Genomic DNA, 19,223 nt, shown 5'->3' with positions numbered 1-19,223 from the left:
CTTGGCAGTATTTTGTTTTTGCTTTTTTTTTTTTTTTTTTTTGAGACGGGGTTTCACTCCTTTGCCTTAAGTAGAGTGCCGTGGCATCATATCTCACAGCAACCTCAAACTTCTGGGTTCAAGTGATCCTCTTGCCTCAGTTTTTCTGTTTTTCTTTTTATTTATTTATTTATTTTTGAGACCGAGTCTCACCAGTTGCCCCGCGTAGAGTGAGGTGCCATCATATCTCACAGTAGCTTCAGACTTCTGGGTTCAAGCGATCCTCTTATCTCAGTTTTTCCGGTTTTCTTCTTTTTTTTTGAGACAGAGCCTCAAGCTATTGCCCTGGGTAGAGTGCCGTGGCATCACAGCTCACAGCAACCTCCAACCTCCAACTCCTGGACTTAAGTGATTCTCTTGCCTCAACCTCCCAAGTAGCTGGGACTACAGGTGCCCGCCACGATGCGTGGCTATTTTTTTTTTTGGGTTGTAGTTGTCATTGCTGTCTGGCAGGCCTGGACTGGATTCGAACCCGCCAGCTCTGGTGTATGTGGGTTAGCCACTTGAAGTATAGGCGCTGAGCCAGTTTTTCTGTTTTTATTTTTATTTATTTATTTATTTTTGAGACAGTCTCACTCAGTAGCCCTGGGTAGGGTGAGTTGGCATCATACCTCACAGCAACTTCAAACTCTTGGGCTCAAGAGATCCTCCTGTCTCAGCCTCCCAGGTGGCTGGGACTATAGGTGCCTGCCACAATGCCCAGCTATTTTTTTTTTAAGATGTGGTCTCACTCCTGCTCTGGCTGGTCTTGAATTCCTGAGCTCAAGCAATCTGCCCACTTAAGCCTCAGAGTGCTGGGATTACAGGCGTGAGCCACCACGCCCCAGTTTTTCTATTTTTAGTAGATGCAGAGTCCTGCTTAGGCTGGTCTCCAACTCCTGAGCTCAAGCAATCCATCCTCCTCGGCCTCCTAGAGTGCTGGGATTTATGCGTGTAAGCCACTGCACCTGGCGGAAAACAGATTTTTTTAAATGAGCACTAGAGATCACAATATTATCTTGTTTCTGGTAAAGATAAGATGATTTGCTTTGCTTGTGATTCTGCAACATCAGCATTCAGTGCTCATCAGAATTATAACACTCATAAGGACCAGAAGTATTTTAAATTAGAGGGAGAGGCACAAAAAGGTTGTATTGCCGAAATTAAAAGATGAAAAGCAAAAGCAAAGACGCTTCTTTCAAGTATCACTAAGACCTGGAAATAATGCCACTGAAGCAACTTATAAAGTAGTTTGTGTACTTGAGGAAAAAGGGAAGCCATTCAGTGATGTAGAAATTGTGAAAGAATGCATTGTTGAAGTTGTATGATACTTAGGCCCTAATAATATACAAACAACTGCCCCTTTCAAGAAGAACCATAACTGATTGGCAGCATGAATTAGACTTCAACTTAACAGAACAACTTCATGGAATACTTCAGAAGGAAATTACATTTATTCAGTTGCTTTGGATGATTCAGCTGATTTTCTTTGCTGCAAAGAATTACTCACTTTGAGCACTCTTATGAATAGAATATAGGGAACAGACATCTTCAACAGCTTCAAAGATAAATGTCTTGAAGTTGATCTGACTTTTGTAAATTTAGTGCACCTTTGACAACAGGAAAATATGGTACCTGGCCCTCATCTGTTAATGAAATAATTACCAAACGGTATCTCATAGAGAGAAAGGGTAAGAAGGTGAGGGAAGTTGGGTAGATATATATAAGAATTAAACTGAGGGATTGTATATGAAGAAATGCTAGTTTTCAGAAGTAGAATCAGATGGCCCCTGAAGCTCAAGCGGCTAAGGCTCCAGCCACATACACCAGAGCTGGTGGGTTCGAATCTGGCCTGGGCCTGCCAAACAATGACAATTACAACCAAAAATGACCAGGCGTTGTGGCGGGCACCTGTAATCCCAGCTCCTCAGGAGGCTGAGTCAAGAGAATCGCTTAAACCCGGGAGTTGGAGGTTGCTGTGAGCTGTGATGTCATGGCACTCTACCCAGGGTGATAGCTTGAGGCTCTGTCTTAAAAAAAAAAAAAGTAGAATCAGTGGTTTAGCAAAGGTGAGTAGCCATGAACAAGTAGAGAGTTTGAGTTGATAGTGTATAATTTGTATTTGCTTTCTGTATTTTTTTGACCTCTTTTCAATTATTTTTTCAATTTGTAGGAATGAAGCAAAGTAACTCAAAGAAAGATTGGTTTTTATCAGAAGAAGAATATAAAATATGGAACAGACTTTATAGATTAAAAGACAGTGATGAAATTAAGGAGATAACATTGCCTGAAGTTCAGTTTCTGTCCCTACAAAGTGAGGAAAGTAGACCAGTAAGTTGAACATGTTCTCAGATGCTTTTTATACCGATCATAACAGCTTTGGGAGCCTGGAGAGATGTTCATGATTAGAATGTCAATTTACTTAAAAAATTAAGAAGGTAATCAGTTTAAAAAAAGAATCGTTAAAGTTTTAGTTTATAAAACTACAATTCTCTCATTATTTACTGTGCATATATTTTTTATACAAATGTGAAATTTTTATATAAGTTTTATCTTTTTTGTTACTTTCTACAATTAAAGATTTCTCTATAGGCATATTATTATATGGTTGTCACTTTACTCTGCAAGATGCTATAGCCCTGTTGTATTATGGGATTCTTTTTGCCCTTTTTTTTTTTAGAGACGGAGTCTTTATCACCCTTGGTAGAGTGCTATGGCGTCACAGCTCACAGTGACCTCCAACTCCTGGGCTTAGGCTGTTCTCTTGCCTCAGCCTCCTGAGTAGCTGGGACTACAGGCGCCCACCCCAACACCTGGCTATTTTTTGTTGCCGTTTGACCGTGGTCAGGTTCGAACCCGCCACCCTTGGTATTTGGAGCCGGCGCCCTACCCACTGAGCCACAGGCGCCGCCCTTGTCTTTTTTTCTAATGGGGGGTAGAATCTTCCTATGTTGCCCAGGATGACCTTGAACTCCTGGGCCCAAGTGATCTTCTCACTTGAGCTACTGAGTAGCTGGTACTACTGGCATAAGCCAAAATATGTAGCTTTTTCAGTATTTTGCTGCATAAATTATGCTGTCATAAGCATCTTTGTATAAAATGGTTTTTATTTTTCATTTCAAACTTACAGCTAAAACTTCAAATTTGATGTTATTGTTTACTTTGTTTATTATGAACAAAGTATTGGTGAACTTAACGGGAGTCAACAGAATTGATCGGGGGTGCATATGTGCCTAGAGAGCTGGGAGAACAACCTCAGGAAAGATTTCTTTTAGATTTATAGGACTTGGATTATATGACTATCAAAATTTTATTTTATTCACTAAAAAGCAGAATGCAGAGTGGCAGTAGGCCAGTATTCTTGAGAGATTATGAATGCCTCCTTGTTAGAATATAGGATAGAAATTTAGCAAATTAGGACTTTAAAAGCCAAACATATTTTCTTAAGTATTTGCTCTTAACATGGAACTGTAAATATGTGAATAGGAATATGATCAAGTTGGAATTCACATAACAGTTATTTTAAAAATGTGTTTAAAAAGGAATCTTTGTACTTTATGTAATTATTTTTCTTTTTTTCTACTAAGATTTTAGTTGAGAGTATCTAAATTAATTCAAATTATTTATGTGAGGCTTATTACCTATATACTAAACGTGTTTTTAGAAATCAGTTTGTGAAATCTGTCTTTATCATTTTTATTTTGTTTTAAATAATTAAGATTCAAGAACGAAGCATGGGAGTCCATCAGCTCTCTCTCTCTGAATGGAGAGTGTGGCAGGATCATCCTTTTCCTACACATCAAGTTGACCATTCCAATCGCTGCCACCATTTTATAAGTCTTATGCAAATGATAGAGGGAATGAGACATGAAGAGGTAGGGTTTTATCATAATTTTGTCTTGCTGATATGATGGTGAAACTAGAGTTCTTCTCTTTTTCTTTTTCTTTCTTTTTTTTTTTTTTTTTTTTTTTTTTTTTTTTGTGGTTTTTGGCCTGGGCTGGGTTTGAACCCGCCACCTCCGGCATATGGGACCGGCACCCTACTCCTTGAGCCACAGGCGCCGCCCTCTTTTTCTTTTTTTTTTTTTTTTTTTTTGAAGTCATAAGTATTTTGTTTTTCTGTACAGCTCCGTGTGATCACAATAAGGAATGAGTTTTCTGCCTTAGGAGAAGAAATAGATTTAATTAATTGACGATGAATATTATCTATAAATATTGGTAGATCATTATAAAATTTTAATATACTCGATTTATGTAAATGTTTTATAAAGCTAATTAAGGATTCTTACTGGCTTGAGATTTATTTTTATTTTTATTTTTATTTTTTTTGTGTGACAGTCTCACTTTGTCACCCCGGGTAGAGCACTGTGGCATCATAACTCACAGCAACTTCAAACTCCTGGGCTCAAGCATTCTTTTGCCTCCACCTTCCTAGTTGCTGGGACTACAGGTGCCTGCCACAATGCCTGGCTATTTTTTTGTTTGTTTGTTTGTTTAGCAGACCTGGGCGGGGTTTGAATGAACCAGTGCCGGAGCATGGGGCCGGTGCCCTGACCATTGAGCTCCGGGCACCCAGCCTGGATTGAGATTTATTGAGATAATCTCTATGATATAGGTAATTTGGTGTCACTCTTGTATCCTGGTGAGGTTTAGGGAGTTACTGGTTCCTGGAGTAGTTTCTTGATTGTTCTTCCTTGAGAAAGACCAAATAGTAAATGTATTAAGTGTGAGATTCATAATGTGTGGGTTAGAATCCCAGTGCTGGCTCTTACTAATTGTGTCTATAGGTAACTTAATTTCTTGTGCCTCAGTTTCATCTGTAATGTAGGGATAATGATAATACTTACTTTGTAGGATTGTTGGGATTAAATGACCAAATATATGTAAAACACTTCGAATAGTAACTGGCACTCAGTAAATTGTATTTGCTGTTTTTATTATTAGCTATTCTTCACGGATACATGTAAATAATTGGTTATAGATCCCAGCAAAATGTGGGTCTTCAAATTAAACATGTATTTATGGAATGCCTTCTATATGTCATATGACCTATGTTCGTGAACGGAACAGATAAGATATTCTGTCTGTGTGGAGCATATATACTAGCAGGCAGAAAGACATCACTCACATTCACATTTATTATTTAGAGAAGCAGAACGTAACTGCTTAAGTCCCTGAGTAGTAGAGAATCCCAATTAAAGTAGCATTCTTGAGGAGAAAGAAGAATATTGGAAATTGTAGTTTTAGCTACTGTTTTAGAGATAAGATTTAGAAATTCACTACGGGAGTTTTTGGTTGGATACTTTGTTAAAAATAGAAGTGTATTCCAGGTTATAGCCTACTGGGCAGACAGAGGTTCTATGTAGGAGTGTCTAACCTTTTTTTTTCTTTCTTCTCTGCCACACATTGGAAGAGTAAGAGTTGTCTTGGGCCACACATTAAATACCACAAACACTAACAAAATTTGATCACAAAAAAAAAAAGGTCCGTGTATACTTCCTGTGATATCTGACATAAAAAAGTCCTCATAAAATCAGTATATGGGCTGCAGGTTGGATACCCCTAAAAAACCTGTTTTAGTTCATTGAAATTGAGAGTAATTTGATATGTTTTTGTTTTTCATTAATATATATTAATTTCTTAAATGTTAGAAGTGAAAAAGTAACTTTTTTTTTTTTTGGAGACAGAGCCTTACTATGTCACCCTTGGTAGAGTGCTGTGGCATCACAGCTCCCAGCAACCTCCAACTCTTGAGCTTAAGCAATTCTCTTGCTTCAGCCTCCCGAGTAGCTGGGACTACAGGTGACTGCCACAGTGCCTGGCTATTTTTTGGTTGCAGTTGTCATTGTGTTTAGCAGGCCCAGGCTGGGCTTGAACCCACCAGCTTTGGTGTATATGGCCAGTGCCCTACTCACTGAGCTACAGGTGCCGAGCTCTTTTTTTTTCTTTTTGTTTTTGTTTTTTGAAACAGAGTCTCACTATGTTGCCCTCAGTAGAGTGCTGTGGTGTCACAGTTCACAGCAACCTCAAACTCTTGGGCTTAAGTGATTCTCATGCCTCAGCCTCTCAAGTAGGTGGGACTACAGGTGTCTGCCACAATGCCCGGTTATTCTTTTTTAAATTTTTTTTTAATTTTTATTAAATCATAAAGAGGTAGATTATGTATACATTAATGAATTTATGGGGTACAATGTGCTGATTTCATATACAATTTTGTTGCAGTTGTCATTGTTGTTTAGCTGGCCCTGGCTGGGTTTGAACCCGCCAGCCTGGGTATATGTGGCCAGCACCCTAGCACATGGGCACTGCTTACATATTCTTATATTATCATTAAATTTGTTTTAGGAATAGTTATCATGAATCTTTTGCATATTAAGTACTAGGGATAGCAAAAATCAGTCTTTTAAAAAAAAATCAGTCAATTAAAAATAACACGATAATTTCGTAGTACTATGATGTATCACTTGATTTATAAGAATACTTTTTAAGGTATGAAAGAAAACTATTAGATAAATGTAATATTGTTTAGAAAATATTTTAATATAAAGTGAAACTAATCTCTGAGATTTGGCATTTTGCTTTCCTATGACTTTTTAATTTTCCTTTTTTATAGGGAGAATGCAGCTATGAATTGAAAATTAAATCCTATTTACAAATGGAAGATGTTAACTCAACATTTAGTGCTCCTAGGAATGAAAATAGTAATTTTGCCAGTGCCACCTTTATTCCTCACAACAAATCTTCATTTACAAGGAATACAAATCAAGGCAGTTTATTATCAATGGTGGAATCTGATGAAGAATGTTCTGAAATTTTTAAAAAAAATCCTATAAAACCTACCAAAATTGTTTCTGTGAAGAAAAAAGCTTCTAAAGAAATGAAAGGAGATCAGCTTAAAAAACAAAATAATGATAATGTTATGTATTCTTCAGATATTGACAGAAGTGCTGTTGAAAATAGTTTTCCGCTAGATCAGTCAAATGATGAAAGGACATCAGATGAAGTTACTTCCGTGTGTACTGTTAATGAAAATGTTAATCAGCCGTGTGCATTAATGGAGTGTCAGTTTACAAGTAACTCTAGTTCATTGGCTGGAAATTTTTTAGATTCTGGTTATAACAGTTTCACTGGTGAAAAATCTGTTTCATCTGACTTGCTTCTTCCATTTGAAGAAGACCTTTTTATTGCTAGAATAGATGATCAGTTTTATAATTGTCACTCTTTGACGAAAGAGGTACTAGCTAATGTAGAGAGATTTTTATCTCATTCTCCTCCGCCACTCAGTGGACTCTCAGATTTAGATGCTGAAATTACCAAGGACTTTGCAGTTAAGAATTTATTTTTCTTACCCTATGCAGAGCATTTACAAAATGATAAATCCATTTATTTGACGTCACATGCAGCTGTGAATACTCAACAGAATTTAGAATTGAATTCATTGAAACTTAGTAATCATCCTTCTGAAAAAAGTTGCCTTTACAGCGCAACTGAAGATAAGAATGATGCACCAAGCTTCAGTGACTGTGCCGATAAAGTACATAAAGATATTCAAAAGGAAAATTTAGTAACTGACAATCATGTTCAAATATGCAGAGCCCCTACAAACAATTTAGTTGAAGAAAACAGTAATAATGTAGATAATAATGACCTCTCAGTATTGTTGCCTGATCAGGATGAAAGTTTACTATTATTTGAAGATGTTAATACAGAATTTAATGATGTGAGCCAGTCTTCCTTAAACGGTAAAGGCAAATGTTCATGTGTGGCAGACAAAACTGAGTTAAATGAAGTAGCTCTTGTCTCTCAGTTTTTAATTTCTGACGAACTTTTGTTAGAAAGTAATTCTGAACCCCAGGATCAAATCATCTGTGATACTGATCTTTGGAAATCTCATGAAGACTTGAGAAGTACACATGAGGAAAAAATGAGAAGTGATGAACCTGTTTATGATTGTTCTAGGAATTTATTTTCTGTTACCTTTGACTTAGGATTTCATAGTCCAGATTCTGATAATGAAATATTAGAATGTGCACCAGATTTAAATAACAGTAGGCTTCTAGATGACCTCTCTGGAATGCCTTCGGATATTAAGGAGATAAGCAGTGCAAATTATTGTTCAAATCAAGCAATAACACACAGAGATCATAGTGAAAATTTTACAAGTGGAACCATTACTGTCCCATCAAGTAAAGACAGGCAGAGTTCATGTTTTGGACATTTTCCTCTGAGTGAAGACAAAAATAAAGAATTTATGTCTCCCGGTTATTCTCGGTTTTCTTTTCCAGTAGCAGGAAAAGTTATGAGTACACCACTTCCTGAATCAAAGACATTGAACCTATTTTCTAAGATGAGAGAGGAAATGCCTAAGACACCAGATTCTAGTAAGGAAAAAGTAAATCTACAAAGTTTCAAAAATACATTGAATTCAACTTTTGATAATTCAGAATTTTCTCTAGAAAAGGCTAAAAGCAGTGATCAAATCTATTTTCATCAATCCTGTTATCATTCTGCTAAAGGTAAGATTCTATCTTTTTAAAACTCAGAGTTTTTTTCTAGAATAATTACTCGAGAAATATTTATATAATTTTTCCAAATGTAATTTCTCAGTATTATATGGTGCCACTATTTATATAGAATTAGATAATTGATTTATCTTTCTTCAATTAATGTTTACTCAGATTTATTTACGTATATTTATAGCATGCATATATATATATACCATTGGAAAGGTATTATGCTGGATACTGAAATACACAAAAGAGTATAAGGTTTGGTCCCAGGTCTTGATTATGAGACATAATTATGTGAAAAATACATTCAAAAGATGTCAGTAAATTATGGGAATAAGTACCAAATGAGCAGTAAAAGAGTAGCTGTTTAGAAGGTTCAGAGGATGACAAAATTTTGAGTTAAATTGGGAAGGCATCGTATGTAATGTAGATTTCCATTTTGATTCCTCAGGAATATTTACTATTTGGATCTAAAAGTAATAAAAAAGAATTCATGAGTTATAAAATGATGAAAGCAAAGGGAAAGAAGAAATGTGTAAGATTTGGGGGAGATAGAGGATTTATGTAATAAAATATTTGAGAAATAAAAACTATATTCAGAGGATTGAAACCATCTGAGAAGATCCAGAGGAATCTTTAGATTTCTATGATCTAACTTCACAGTTATGGAAAAATCAGAAGATATAGTGATTGGCTTGGTGCCCATAGCTCAGTGAGTAGGGCGCCAGCCACATACAGTGAGGCTGGCAGGTTCGAGCCCTGCGTGGGCCTGCTAAACAGCAATGACAACTGCAACCAAAAAATAGCCGGGTGTTGTGGCAAGCGCCTGTAGTCCCAGCTACTCGGGAGGCTGAGGCAAGAGAATCCATGGAGCCCAAGAGTTTGAGGTTGCTGTGAGTTGTGATGCCACAGCACTCTACCAACGTTGACAAAGAGACTCTGCTTCAAAATAAAAAAAACCCCAGAAAATAGTGATAGATGTTTGGTATTAAAATGATTTAAGTATCCATTAAATTTTGCTATATAATATAACTTTATATTATTATTATATCAGGCATTTATGAATTTTATTCCTTATAGGTAAAGAGATAAAACATTTTTAGTATAAAATCAGAGTTTCCTCTGTAAATCTTTTCCTTATATTATTCTGATTAGCATGGAATGCATGACTCATGAGTGTTCTATTTAAGATGAAACCATCTTTGAAGCCAATTCTGGAAATATATTTACTTTTTAAGACCTGACTTATTGCATACTTTGTGATCAATTAGTTGTAAACACCACTGCACTTGGACCAGCCATTATTGCATACTTTGAGATGTGTCTGACATTCATGTTTGTACTGAATGTATGTTGCCCATGAGCCTTCAATATTTGCTTTAATACCTCTATATTAAGTCCATGTTAATATGTGTCATATTTGCATTAAAACTTCTAATGTTATAGTTAATTACTAAGCATGAGCAATATAATTATGAACACATATAAGGGAATTATTTTAGTATTCTTTTTTTTTTTTTTTTGAGACAGAGTCTTACTGTGTCACCCTTGATTGAGTGCTGTGGCAACATAGCTTGCAGCAACCTCCAAGTCTCCAAGTCTGGGCTTAAGCGATTCTCTTGCCTCAGCATCCCAAGTAGCTGGGACTACATTTACCAGCCACAACACTCGGCTATTTTTTGGTTGCAGTTGTTTAGCAGGCCCAGGCTGGGTTCGAACCCGCTAGCCTCAGTGTATGTGGCTGGCACACCATAACCACTGTGCTATGGCCACTGAGCCATATTTTAGTATTTTTTTATGCCATCTAATTCAAAGAAAGAATTTAAAGTCATTTACCATGTTATACATACAAAAATATTTTACTAAAACACCACTAAAGCAGTTAAAAAGAAATTCTCCTAGAATGTGTTGGTTACTATAGCTGTGTTTTGCATTTAATTCTGGCTTCCTTAGAAAGTGATAAAGAAAAGTTCTTGTTTTAAATAGTGCTTATCTGTAAAAATTAATCATTCAAGGCAAATGTTTTCAATCAGTCTAGGCAGATGTTTCTTTGGGAGAGTGTGAGGAGAAATTTACCTGGTGGGTTTGTATTAGTTACAGATTGCTATTTAACAAATTACTCCATAAAACTCAGTAGCTTAAAATAAACATTGATCTCATAGTTTCTGTGGGTCAGGAATTTGAAAGTTGTTTAGCTGGCTTGTTCTGTCTTAGGATTTCAACTGGGGTTGCACTTGTGTGAAAGCTTAACTGGCAGAATCTGCTTCCAAGATAGTGCGTTCAGAAAGGGTGAGGGAGCCATTGAAGGGACAAAAGAATGGCTAGGCCATGGCCTTTCTGAAATCCAGAAGAGCTGAGATCAGAAGTTCCCTTATTAACACTCAAAGCCTAGGAATAATGCTCTGTGATTCTTTGGGTGCTTAGGCCTTTTTTATATCTGGTAGCATGTTTGAAGTTTTTCAGCCTGTTTCCTGTTGAAAAATTTGGTGGTCCAGCAGACATCTTTTACTGTCTCTATCCTTTTCAGTCATAACTATATGCATTTCTTTCAGTATGATTTTCATAAATCTTTGTGAGTCTCTTGTGAATCTTACTGAGGTTCTTTCCATTAACACTGTCCATGCTCACAAATCTTTTGAAGAAAAGTACTTCTCTACCTTGGGCTTCTGCTGAGAGGTCTGGAGGCAATTCCGTACAAGGTCTGCTTGACAGGTCTCTGAAGAGCATACCTGAGATATTTAAGGGACCTTTTTTGTCTAATTACTCTGAGGTACCACTCTTGATCTTTCTGAAGTGTTAATAAATAAAGCATTTACAACTGCACCCTCAGATTTATAATATTTTCCTGGCAGTCCTCTGGATTTGATTAGAAGATTTCTTAATTTTAGCATTGTTTGCTGTCTAGAGAGTCTGGGAATTTTCAAAACCAGCAAGGCCCAATGGTCTCGTGTTTAGGGTCCTTTTGTTACTTCTTTCCTTTTGCCTTTTACTCTAACAGCAAAAACCAACAGGTGATATCTTTAATTTTATCTAGAAGTCTTAGCTGGATTACCTCTTTTATTAGGTACATTTTCTTTCTTTCTTTTTTTTTCTTTTTTGAGACAGAGTCTCACTTTGCCCCCCAGGGTAGAGTGTCGTGGCATCACAGCTCACAGCAACCCCAAAGTCTTGGGCTGAAGCGATTCGCTTACCTCAGCCTCCCAGTAGCTGGGACCACAGACACCCACCACAAGGCCCGGCTATTTTTTGGAGACCAGGTCTTGCTCTGGCTCAGGCTGGTCTCCAACCTGTGAGATTAGGCGATCTACCCGCCTTGGCCTCCCAAGTGCTGGGATTACAAACGTGAGCCATGTTGCCGGCCTTTGCATTACCTACAGTGTTGCTAAATTTTCTGGAACTACATAATGAATTTCCTTCCCTCCAAATTTCTAGGGCGATTTTTCTTACCTTTCTTTAAGCCTATATCCATTGCCTCCTCAATGACTTAGTGTTCCTACAATTTCTTCCAGGTTCTTCAGGCCTTCACTAAAACTCTAACTAAAGCTCTCCTTGTTTCAAAGCTACTTTCTCATTTTTTGTTAGAGCAACTCCTTATTTGTAGGCACTAAAATCTGTACTGTTTATCTGTTGCTTTATAACTAACTGTCCTCAATCCTTAGGGACTTAAAATAATAAATTTTTCTTTTTATTTATTTATTTATTTTGTCATTATGTCACCCTTGGTAGAGTGCTGGGACGTCACAGCTCACAGCAACTTCATACTCTTAGGTTTAAGTGATTCTCTTGCCTCAGCCTCCCAAGTAGCTGGGACTAGAGTTGCCCGCCACAATGCTCGGCTATTTTTTGTTGTAGTTGTCATTGTTGTTTGGCAGGCTCTGGGCCGGTTTGAACCTGCCAGCCCTGGTGCATGTGGCTGGCACCTTCACTGCTGAGCTACAGGTGCTGAGCCATAAACATTTATTATCTCAAGTTTTGTGTGGATCTGGAAATCAAGTGTGCCTTAGCTGTGTGCCTCTGCCTTAGGATGTTTCATGAGGTTATAGTCAAGATACTGGCCAGTGCTACGGTTATCCAAAAGCCTGAATAGGTTTGGAGGATCTGCTTTTAAGAAGACTAACTCACATCACTGTTGGTAGGAGGCCTCAGTTTCTTGCCACGTGGAGTAAAACATTGCATCTGGCTTCTCCCAGTGCCAGTGATGTGAAACAGAGAGCAAGGAGGAGGCCACAGGGCCTCTTAGGACCTAGAGTCATTAAGTGATCCATTTCTCTTGCATTATGTTCTTTTGTTAAGTCACTAAATCTGGCCCATGCTCGAGGTAAGAGGATCCACTTAATTTTTTTTTTTTTTTATGAGACAGAAGCCCACTATGTCACCCTCAGTAGAGTGCTATGGTGTCACAGATCACAGCAACCTCAAAGTCTTGGGCTTAAGTGATTCTCTTGCCTCAGCCTCCCAAGTAGCTCCAACTATAGGCGATCACCACAACGCTCGGCTATTTTTTGTTGCAGTTGTCATTGTTGTTTTAGCTGGCCTGGGCCAAGTTTGAACCTGCTACCTTCCGTGTATGTGGCTGGCACTGTAACCACTGTGCTACAGGCACCGAGCCAAGGATCCACTTCTTGAAGGGAGGATTATGAAAGAATTTGTGAACGTAAAACCATCACAGGACTCTTATTGAAAAGCTTCATGAAGACACAAAAAGATGTCTTCAATCAAAATTTTGTGAAAGTACAGAAATAGAGCTTTAGTTAGGAACCTGAAAATGTGAAGCATTTGATTTCATTTATGAGGGTTTTTTTTAAACATTCCTCTATGCCCTGAATGTGTAGTTCTAGTTACAATATGTTGACTATCTTATAGATTTTTACTTCATGCCTGCATATAAACACACTTGTGGATACACATATGTATTCATACATAAAAAAAATCTTTTCATATATTTTTATAATTTAACTCCTTCAAATAGGAAGAGAATAATACACAAATGGCAGAAAATACAGTAGATTTGAGAGGTAAATTATAGGATCATTGACTAATAAAATTAAATTTTTTTTTTTTGTAGTTATTGGCCGGGGCTGGGTTTGAACCCGCCACCGGGGGGGTTCATAGCATATGGGGCCGGCGCCCTACTCCTTTGAGCTGCATGTGCCGCCCATAAAATTATATTTTTACCTTTTTCTGCCCTCATTTCAGTTAATTTATAAACTTGAACCACATTCAAATCCATGTTTATTAGCAAAAGCTAATTTTCCTCCCTGGTATTTTTGTTTTTGTGCATCTTCCCATGCTGATTCTTTTTTGCCAAACTTCTTTCTGAAAAACTGTCCTTTTGCAGGTGGTGCCTGTGGTTCAGTGGGTAGGGCGCCAGCCCCATTATACTGAGGGTGGCGGGTTCGACTTGGCCTCAGCCAAACTGTAACAAAAAAATAGCCAGGCGTTGTGGTGGGCCTGTAGTCCCAGCTACTTGGGAGGCTGAGGCAAGAGAATTGCCTAAGCCCAAGAGCTGGAGATTGCTGTGAGCTGTGACGCCATGGCATTCTACTTTGGTCAACAAAGCGAGACTCTGTCTCTAAAAAAACAAACGAACAGGGCGGCGCCAGCCCCATATGCCGAGGGTGGCGGGTTCAAATCCAGCCCCAGCCAAACTGCAACAAAAAAATAGCTGGGCGTTGTGGCGGGCGCCTGTAGTCCCAGCTGCTCGGGAGGCTGAGGCAGAAGAATCGTGTAAGCCCAAGAGTTAGAGGTTGCTGTGAGCTGTGTGTCGTCATAGCACTCTACCCGAGGGCGGTACAGTGAGACTCTGTCTCTACAAAAAAAAAAAACAAACAAACAAAACTGTCCTTTTGGAAAGTGAATGCATGTTGAGATTGCCAGAAACAATTCTTATTGTAGCCATCAGTAAAATAGATTGTTATGACTGGGTAAACTTAAATCTATTGACCAGATTTTTTATTTTTTAAAAGAAATTACAGGTGAACAATTATTAGCAAGTAATGAAAGTGAAGATGATGAGATTTTTCGAAGAAAAAATAAAAATGCAAAAGAAAATGTTTTAAAATCCCCTGAGGTGAGTCATTTAGTAATTGTAATAATATAATCATATGAAAGGCTATTATATGGCCTATGTAAAAGCCTATATGTTAAAGGCTTTTCTGTCTTGAGCTTCTGCTGAGATACTTTGTTACCTTTTATCTTATCTACCTATTTCTTTATTTACTTAGGACCAGAAGAATAGTGAAGTTGATTCTCCTATTCATGCTGTCAAAAAGCGTAGAGTTCCTGTTAACAGAGTGAGTAAATAGTAGATCATTTGCAGTAATCAAGATTCCTTTGGGATAAATATTACAAGAAAAATATGTATATAGATAAATATGTATGTTTAATCTTATAAGTATATTATTGATAGAAAAATTGATATTATATACTATGTTTTTAGAACTTTGATAGTTTCTAGAGATATAGTCATTCTAAGCACAATCAATTTAAATGTTTAATAGTTTTAGACTTCCTTAAAACCATCCTACCTTTGTTAGTACCCTTCAGCAATTCAGCAAACAGTATTAAATATCTATTTTGTATCTACTGTGTAAGATGCTGAGGATGCTAAAAGGAGTATGTCCTGATACCGTCTTAAATCACTTGTTATTCAGTTTTTGGAAGTCCATATTTTTTTATTTGCTTACTTGAATGAATTTGAAAGAAGGAAAGGGGGCGGCGCCTGTGGCTCAGTCGGTAAGGCGCCGGCCCCATATACTGAGGGTGGAGGGTTCAAACCCGGCCCCGGCCAAACTGCAACCAAAAAATAGCTGGGCGTTGTGGCGGGTGCCTGTAGTCCCAGCTACTCGGGAGGCTGAGGCAAGAGAATCGCTTAGGCCCAGGAGTTGGAGGTTGCTGTGAGCTGGGTGAGGCCACGGCACTCTACCGAGGGCCATAAAGTGAGACTCTGTCTCTACAAAAAAAAAAAAAAGAAAGAAGGAAAGGAAGGAGTCCAAAGTGACTCTCTGGTTTTTGGCTTGGGCTGTTTGGCAAGTGTGCCACAAATTTAGAAAAGATAAGAAAGAAATGATGGCTCAGTGTTGAACATATATGAATGTGAGGCTCTTGTAGAATAGTAAAGTGACAGAGACAGACATTGATGACTGTGAATTTGAAGTCTGGGTAGGTGGGCAGGTCTTCAGGCTAATAATGTTCATTTGTTCTCAGCTTATGGCTGATAGCTAAATTTTGAGACTAGTAGGTTTTAATTAAAACTTGTGTATTTTATTTCCTAACACAGTCTAGGGTGATTTGTGCAAAATTATAGATGCTTCTTGACATAACAATAGAGTAACATTATAAGTTGAAAATATTATAATTTGAAAATGCATTTACGTTTGGCCCTTGTAGCTCAGCAGCTAGGGCGCTAGCCACATACACCAGGGCTGGCAGGTTCAAACTTGGCCCTGGCCTGCCAAACAACGACAACTAAAAACAAAAAAATAGCCAGGCTAATTGCAGCTACTTGGGAGGCTGAGGCAAGAGAATCACTTAAGCCCAAGAGTTTGAGGTTGCTGTGAGCTGTGATGTAGCGGCACTCTACTGAGGGCGATATAGTGAGACTCTGTCTCACAAAAAAAAAAAGGAAAAGAAAAAAGAAAATGCATTAACCAACTTAACCTACCACAGTTCAAAGCTTAGCCTAGCTTACCTTCAACTAGCCCACAGTAGGGCTAAATCGTCTAATACAGAGCCTATTTTATGATAAAGTGTTGAATATTACATGTACTTTATTGAATACTGTATTGAAAGTAAAAACGGAATGATTATATGGGTACTTAAAGTACAGTGTCTTCTGAATGCACATTGCTTTGGGACCAATGTAAAGTCAAAAAATCATAATTTAAACAATTAGGGTCTGTGTAATTAAAATGCAGTCAGTCCATATTAACCTTGTACATTCATATAAAACTTCACTAGAAAAATTGCTGTAGCTTACTACTTTAGCTAGAATATCTGATTAACTATCAGAGGTGACTAAAAACACCGATTATATTGATGATCTATCAGTCGTCAATATAAAATTAAACTAAAGTTACTTCTATTGGGCGGCGCCTGTGGCTCAGTCGGTAAGGCGCCGGCCCCATATACCGAGGGTGGCAGGTTCAAACCTGGCCCCGGCCAAACTGCAACCAAAAAAAAAAATAGCCGGGCATTGTGGCGGGCGCCTGTAGTCCCAGCTACTCGGGAGGCTGAGGCAGGAGAATCGCTTAAGCCCAGGAGTTGGAGGTTGCTGTGAGCTGGGTGAGGCCACATTACTCTACCGAGGGCCATAAAGTGAGACTCTGTCTCTACAAAAAAAAAAAAAAAAGTTACTTCTATTACTTGAAATTATTTTGATAAGATTCGATTCTTTTTTTTTTTTTTTTTTTGAGGCAGAGTCTCACTATGTCTCCCAGCTAGAGTGCTGTGGCATCACAGCTCACAGCAACCTCTAATTCTTGGCCTTAAGCAATTCTCTTGCCTTAGCCTCCCAAATAGCTGGGACTACAGGCGCCCGCAACGCCTGGCTATTTTTGTTGTTGTTGTTGCAGTTGTCATTGTTGTTTAGCTGTCCAGGGATGGTTTGAACCCTCCAGCCTCTGTGTGCGCTTGCATGCGTGTGTGTGTGTGTGTCGTGCCATAACCACTGTGTGACAGGTGCTGAGCCTGATAAGATTTGATTATTTTGATTGGTTTTATATTTTTCTATAAGAGATACAGTGGTAGGCTTGATGGTCAAAATTTGTTATTGTTATATTGGTTTCTTAGTTTGAAAAGATTCCTGTATGTTTGGGCTGATGTTTATAGCTAGATTTACAGACTTAATTATTGTAAAGGGCTTGAGGATTTTCTACAGGAAATGTTATTAAACTCAACGTGCCAATTTTTATCAAATATATTTGATATAATATTAAACAGAATGAATTTCTATAGTAGTGTTACTTATATCACCTAACTTAGTATTTTAGCATTTAGGGCGGCACCTGTGGCTCAAGGAGTAGGGCACCGGTCCCATATGCCGGAGGTGGTGGGTTCAAACCCAGCCCTGGCCAAAAGAAAAAAAAAAAAAAAGTATTTTAGCATTTAGTATTATCAAAGTTACTAGTTTTTAAATTCTTACGTATAAACATTTTTATAACACGATTCTGAGTTGTGAGAGCAATTTTATTTGTCTAAGAAAATACTGGGCCAAATATTTTAAAAGAAAAAATGGCAAATAAAAATGGCAACTTTTGAAATATACTAAGATAAAATAATTCAATTGTATTTTTCTTATGCAATATCTTTTTGAATTATTATAGTTAGAATTATCATCTAGTGATGAAAGTGAGAATTTTAACAAGCCATATTCACAATCAGAAGATGTCAGAGGTTGTAACAGGAATGCCAGAAGGGGCATCAAAATCCAAAAGAGACAGAGGCACCTAAAGGTAATCTTTTTGATGAGAATTCATTTTTTTAATATATATATAAATAATTAATATTAACTTTTATATTTGACTGGATTTCTCTATACATTTTCTTTATAGAAAAATCTCAATTTTTAAAAAGTATTTTGACACTAATTAAGTAGTTTTTTCCTTTTTTTAATTTTTTTAATTGAGACAGAATCTCACTGTTACCCTCAGTAGAGTGCTGTGGCGGCGTCATTACTCACAGCAACCTCAAATTCTTGGCCTCAAGCGATTCTTTTGTATCAGCCTCAAGACTACCCTGTTTCCCCAAAAATAAGACAGTAAGGTGTGCTCCCAAAGACGCGCTAGGTCTTATTTTCAGGGGACGTCTTATCTTTCCTGTAAGTAGGTCTTATTTTCGGAGGATGTCTTATTTTCGGGGAAATAGGGTAGCTGGACTACAGGTGTCCGCCACGATGCCCAGCTATTTTTAGAGACAAGGTCTCGCTCTGGCTCAGGCTAGTCTTGAACCTGTGAGCTCAGACAATACACCCGCCTCAGCCTCCCAGAGTGCTAGGATTACAGGTGTGAGCCACCACCCCAGCTGTGTTTTTTGTTTTGCTTTGTTTTTTAAGAGTCAGAGTCTTATTTTGTTGCCCAGGCTTGGGTATAGTGGTGTAATCTAGCTCATTGCCTGCTCAAACTCCTGGGCTCAAGTGATCCTCCCACCTTAGCCTCTCCAGTAGGTGGGATTACAGGCATGAGTAACCATGCCTGGCTAATTTTTAAATTGTTTTGTAGAGATGGGGTCTCACTATGCTGCCCAGGATGATCTTGAACTACTGGCTTCAATTTATCATCATGCATTGGCCTCCCAAAGTGCTGGGTTTACAGGTGTGAGGCATTGCACCTGGTCCTCAGGTTTACTCACAAGGAAGACTTAAACATATAGCATTTTGCTTTCCTTTGAGTTTTGATACTTTTATCTTGCAGTGTTCTGTTATTTTGAATGATTAGATGAAAAAACTCGTGTATTGAGAATTCATGAATCAGAATGAAGAAATTATATAGACAGAAATCTCAGTTTTAGAGTGTTTGCTTTTACAGTCATTACATTGTTTTTCTTATCTCTAATAATGAAATACTGAGAAAAGTGTTGTCAGCACTTTGCCTGCTGATCAATCCTTTTGTGGTGTGGTATTTTTCCTGCCAAAAATTTATTTAGCTGGAAGACTCAGGAGACTTTATGCTTATTAAGAAACATTCAGCAAGCTGACAT

General features: G+C 37.8%; 2 protein-coding genes across 3 annotated transcripts in view; one reads left to right on the top strand and one right to left on the bottom strand.

Annotated features, from left to right (window-relative positions):
* Positions 1 to 19,223, top strand: part of FANCM (FA complementation group M) — a 71,422-nt gene that overhangs the window by 38,379 nt on the left and 13,820 nt on the right. For both annotated transcript variants that reach the window (XM_053595340.1, XM_053595339.1), the window contains 6 exons: positions 2,192 to 2,349; positions 3,738 to 3,893; positions 6,632 to 8,534; positions 14,504 to 14,598; positions 14,753 to 14,821; positions 17,852 to 17,980. In XM_053595340.1, coding sequence (XP_053451315.1) covers positions 2,192 to 2,349; positions 3,738 to 3,893; positions 6,632 to 8,534; positions 14,504 to 14,598; positions 14,753 to 14,821; positions 17,852 to 17,980 — 2,510 coding nt within the window. The remainder of the gene's footprint in view (positions 1 to 2,191; positions 2,350 to 3,737; positions 3,894 to 6,631; positions 8,535 to 14,503; positions 14,599 to 14,752; positions 14,822 to 17,851; positions 17,981 to 19,223) is intronic.
* Positions 772 to 19,223, bottom strand: part of MIS18BP1 (MIS18 binding protein 1) — an 87,213-nt gene continuing 68,761 nt past the window's right edge. Inside the window, exon 17 of the mRNA XM_053595351.1 lies at positions 772 to 986. Within this exon, the coding sequence (XP_053451326.1) occupies positions 826 to 986 (161 nt within the window). The 3' untranslated portion in view covers positions 772 to 825. The remainder of the gene's footprint in view (positions 987 to 19,223) is intronic.

The sequence above is a fragment of the Nycticebus coucang genome, chromosome 6 (genome assembly GCF_027406575.1).
Source record: "Nycticebus coucang isolate mNycCou1 chromosome 6, mNycCou1.pri, whole genome shotgun sequence".
NCBI lineage: Eukaryota > Metazoa > Chordata > Mammalia > Primates > Lorisidae > Nycticebus > Nycticebus coucang.
The sequence above is the reverse complement of the archived record's forward strand: the minus strand, read 5'-3'. Positions and strand labels throughout refer to the sequence as shown.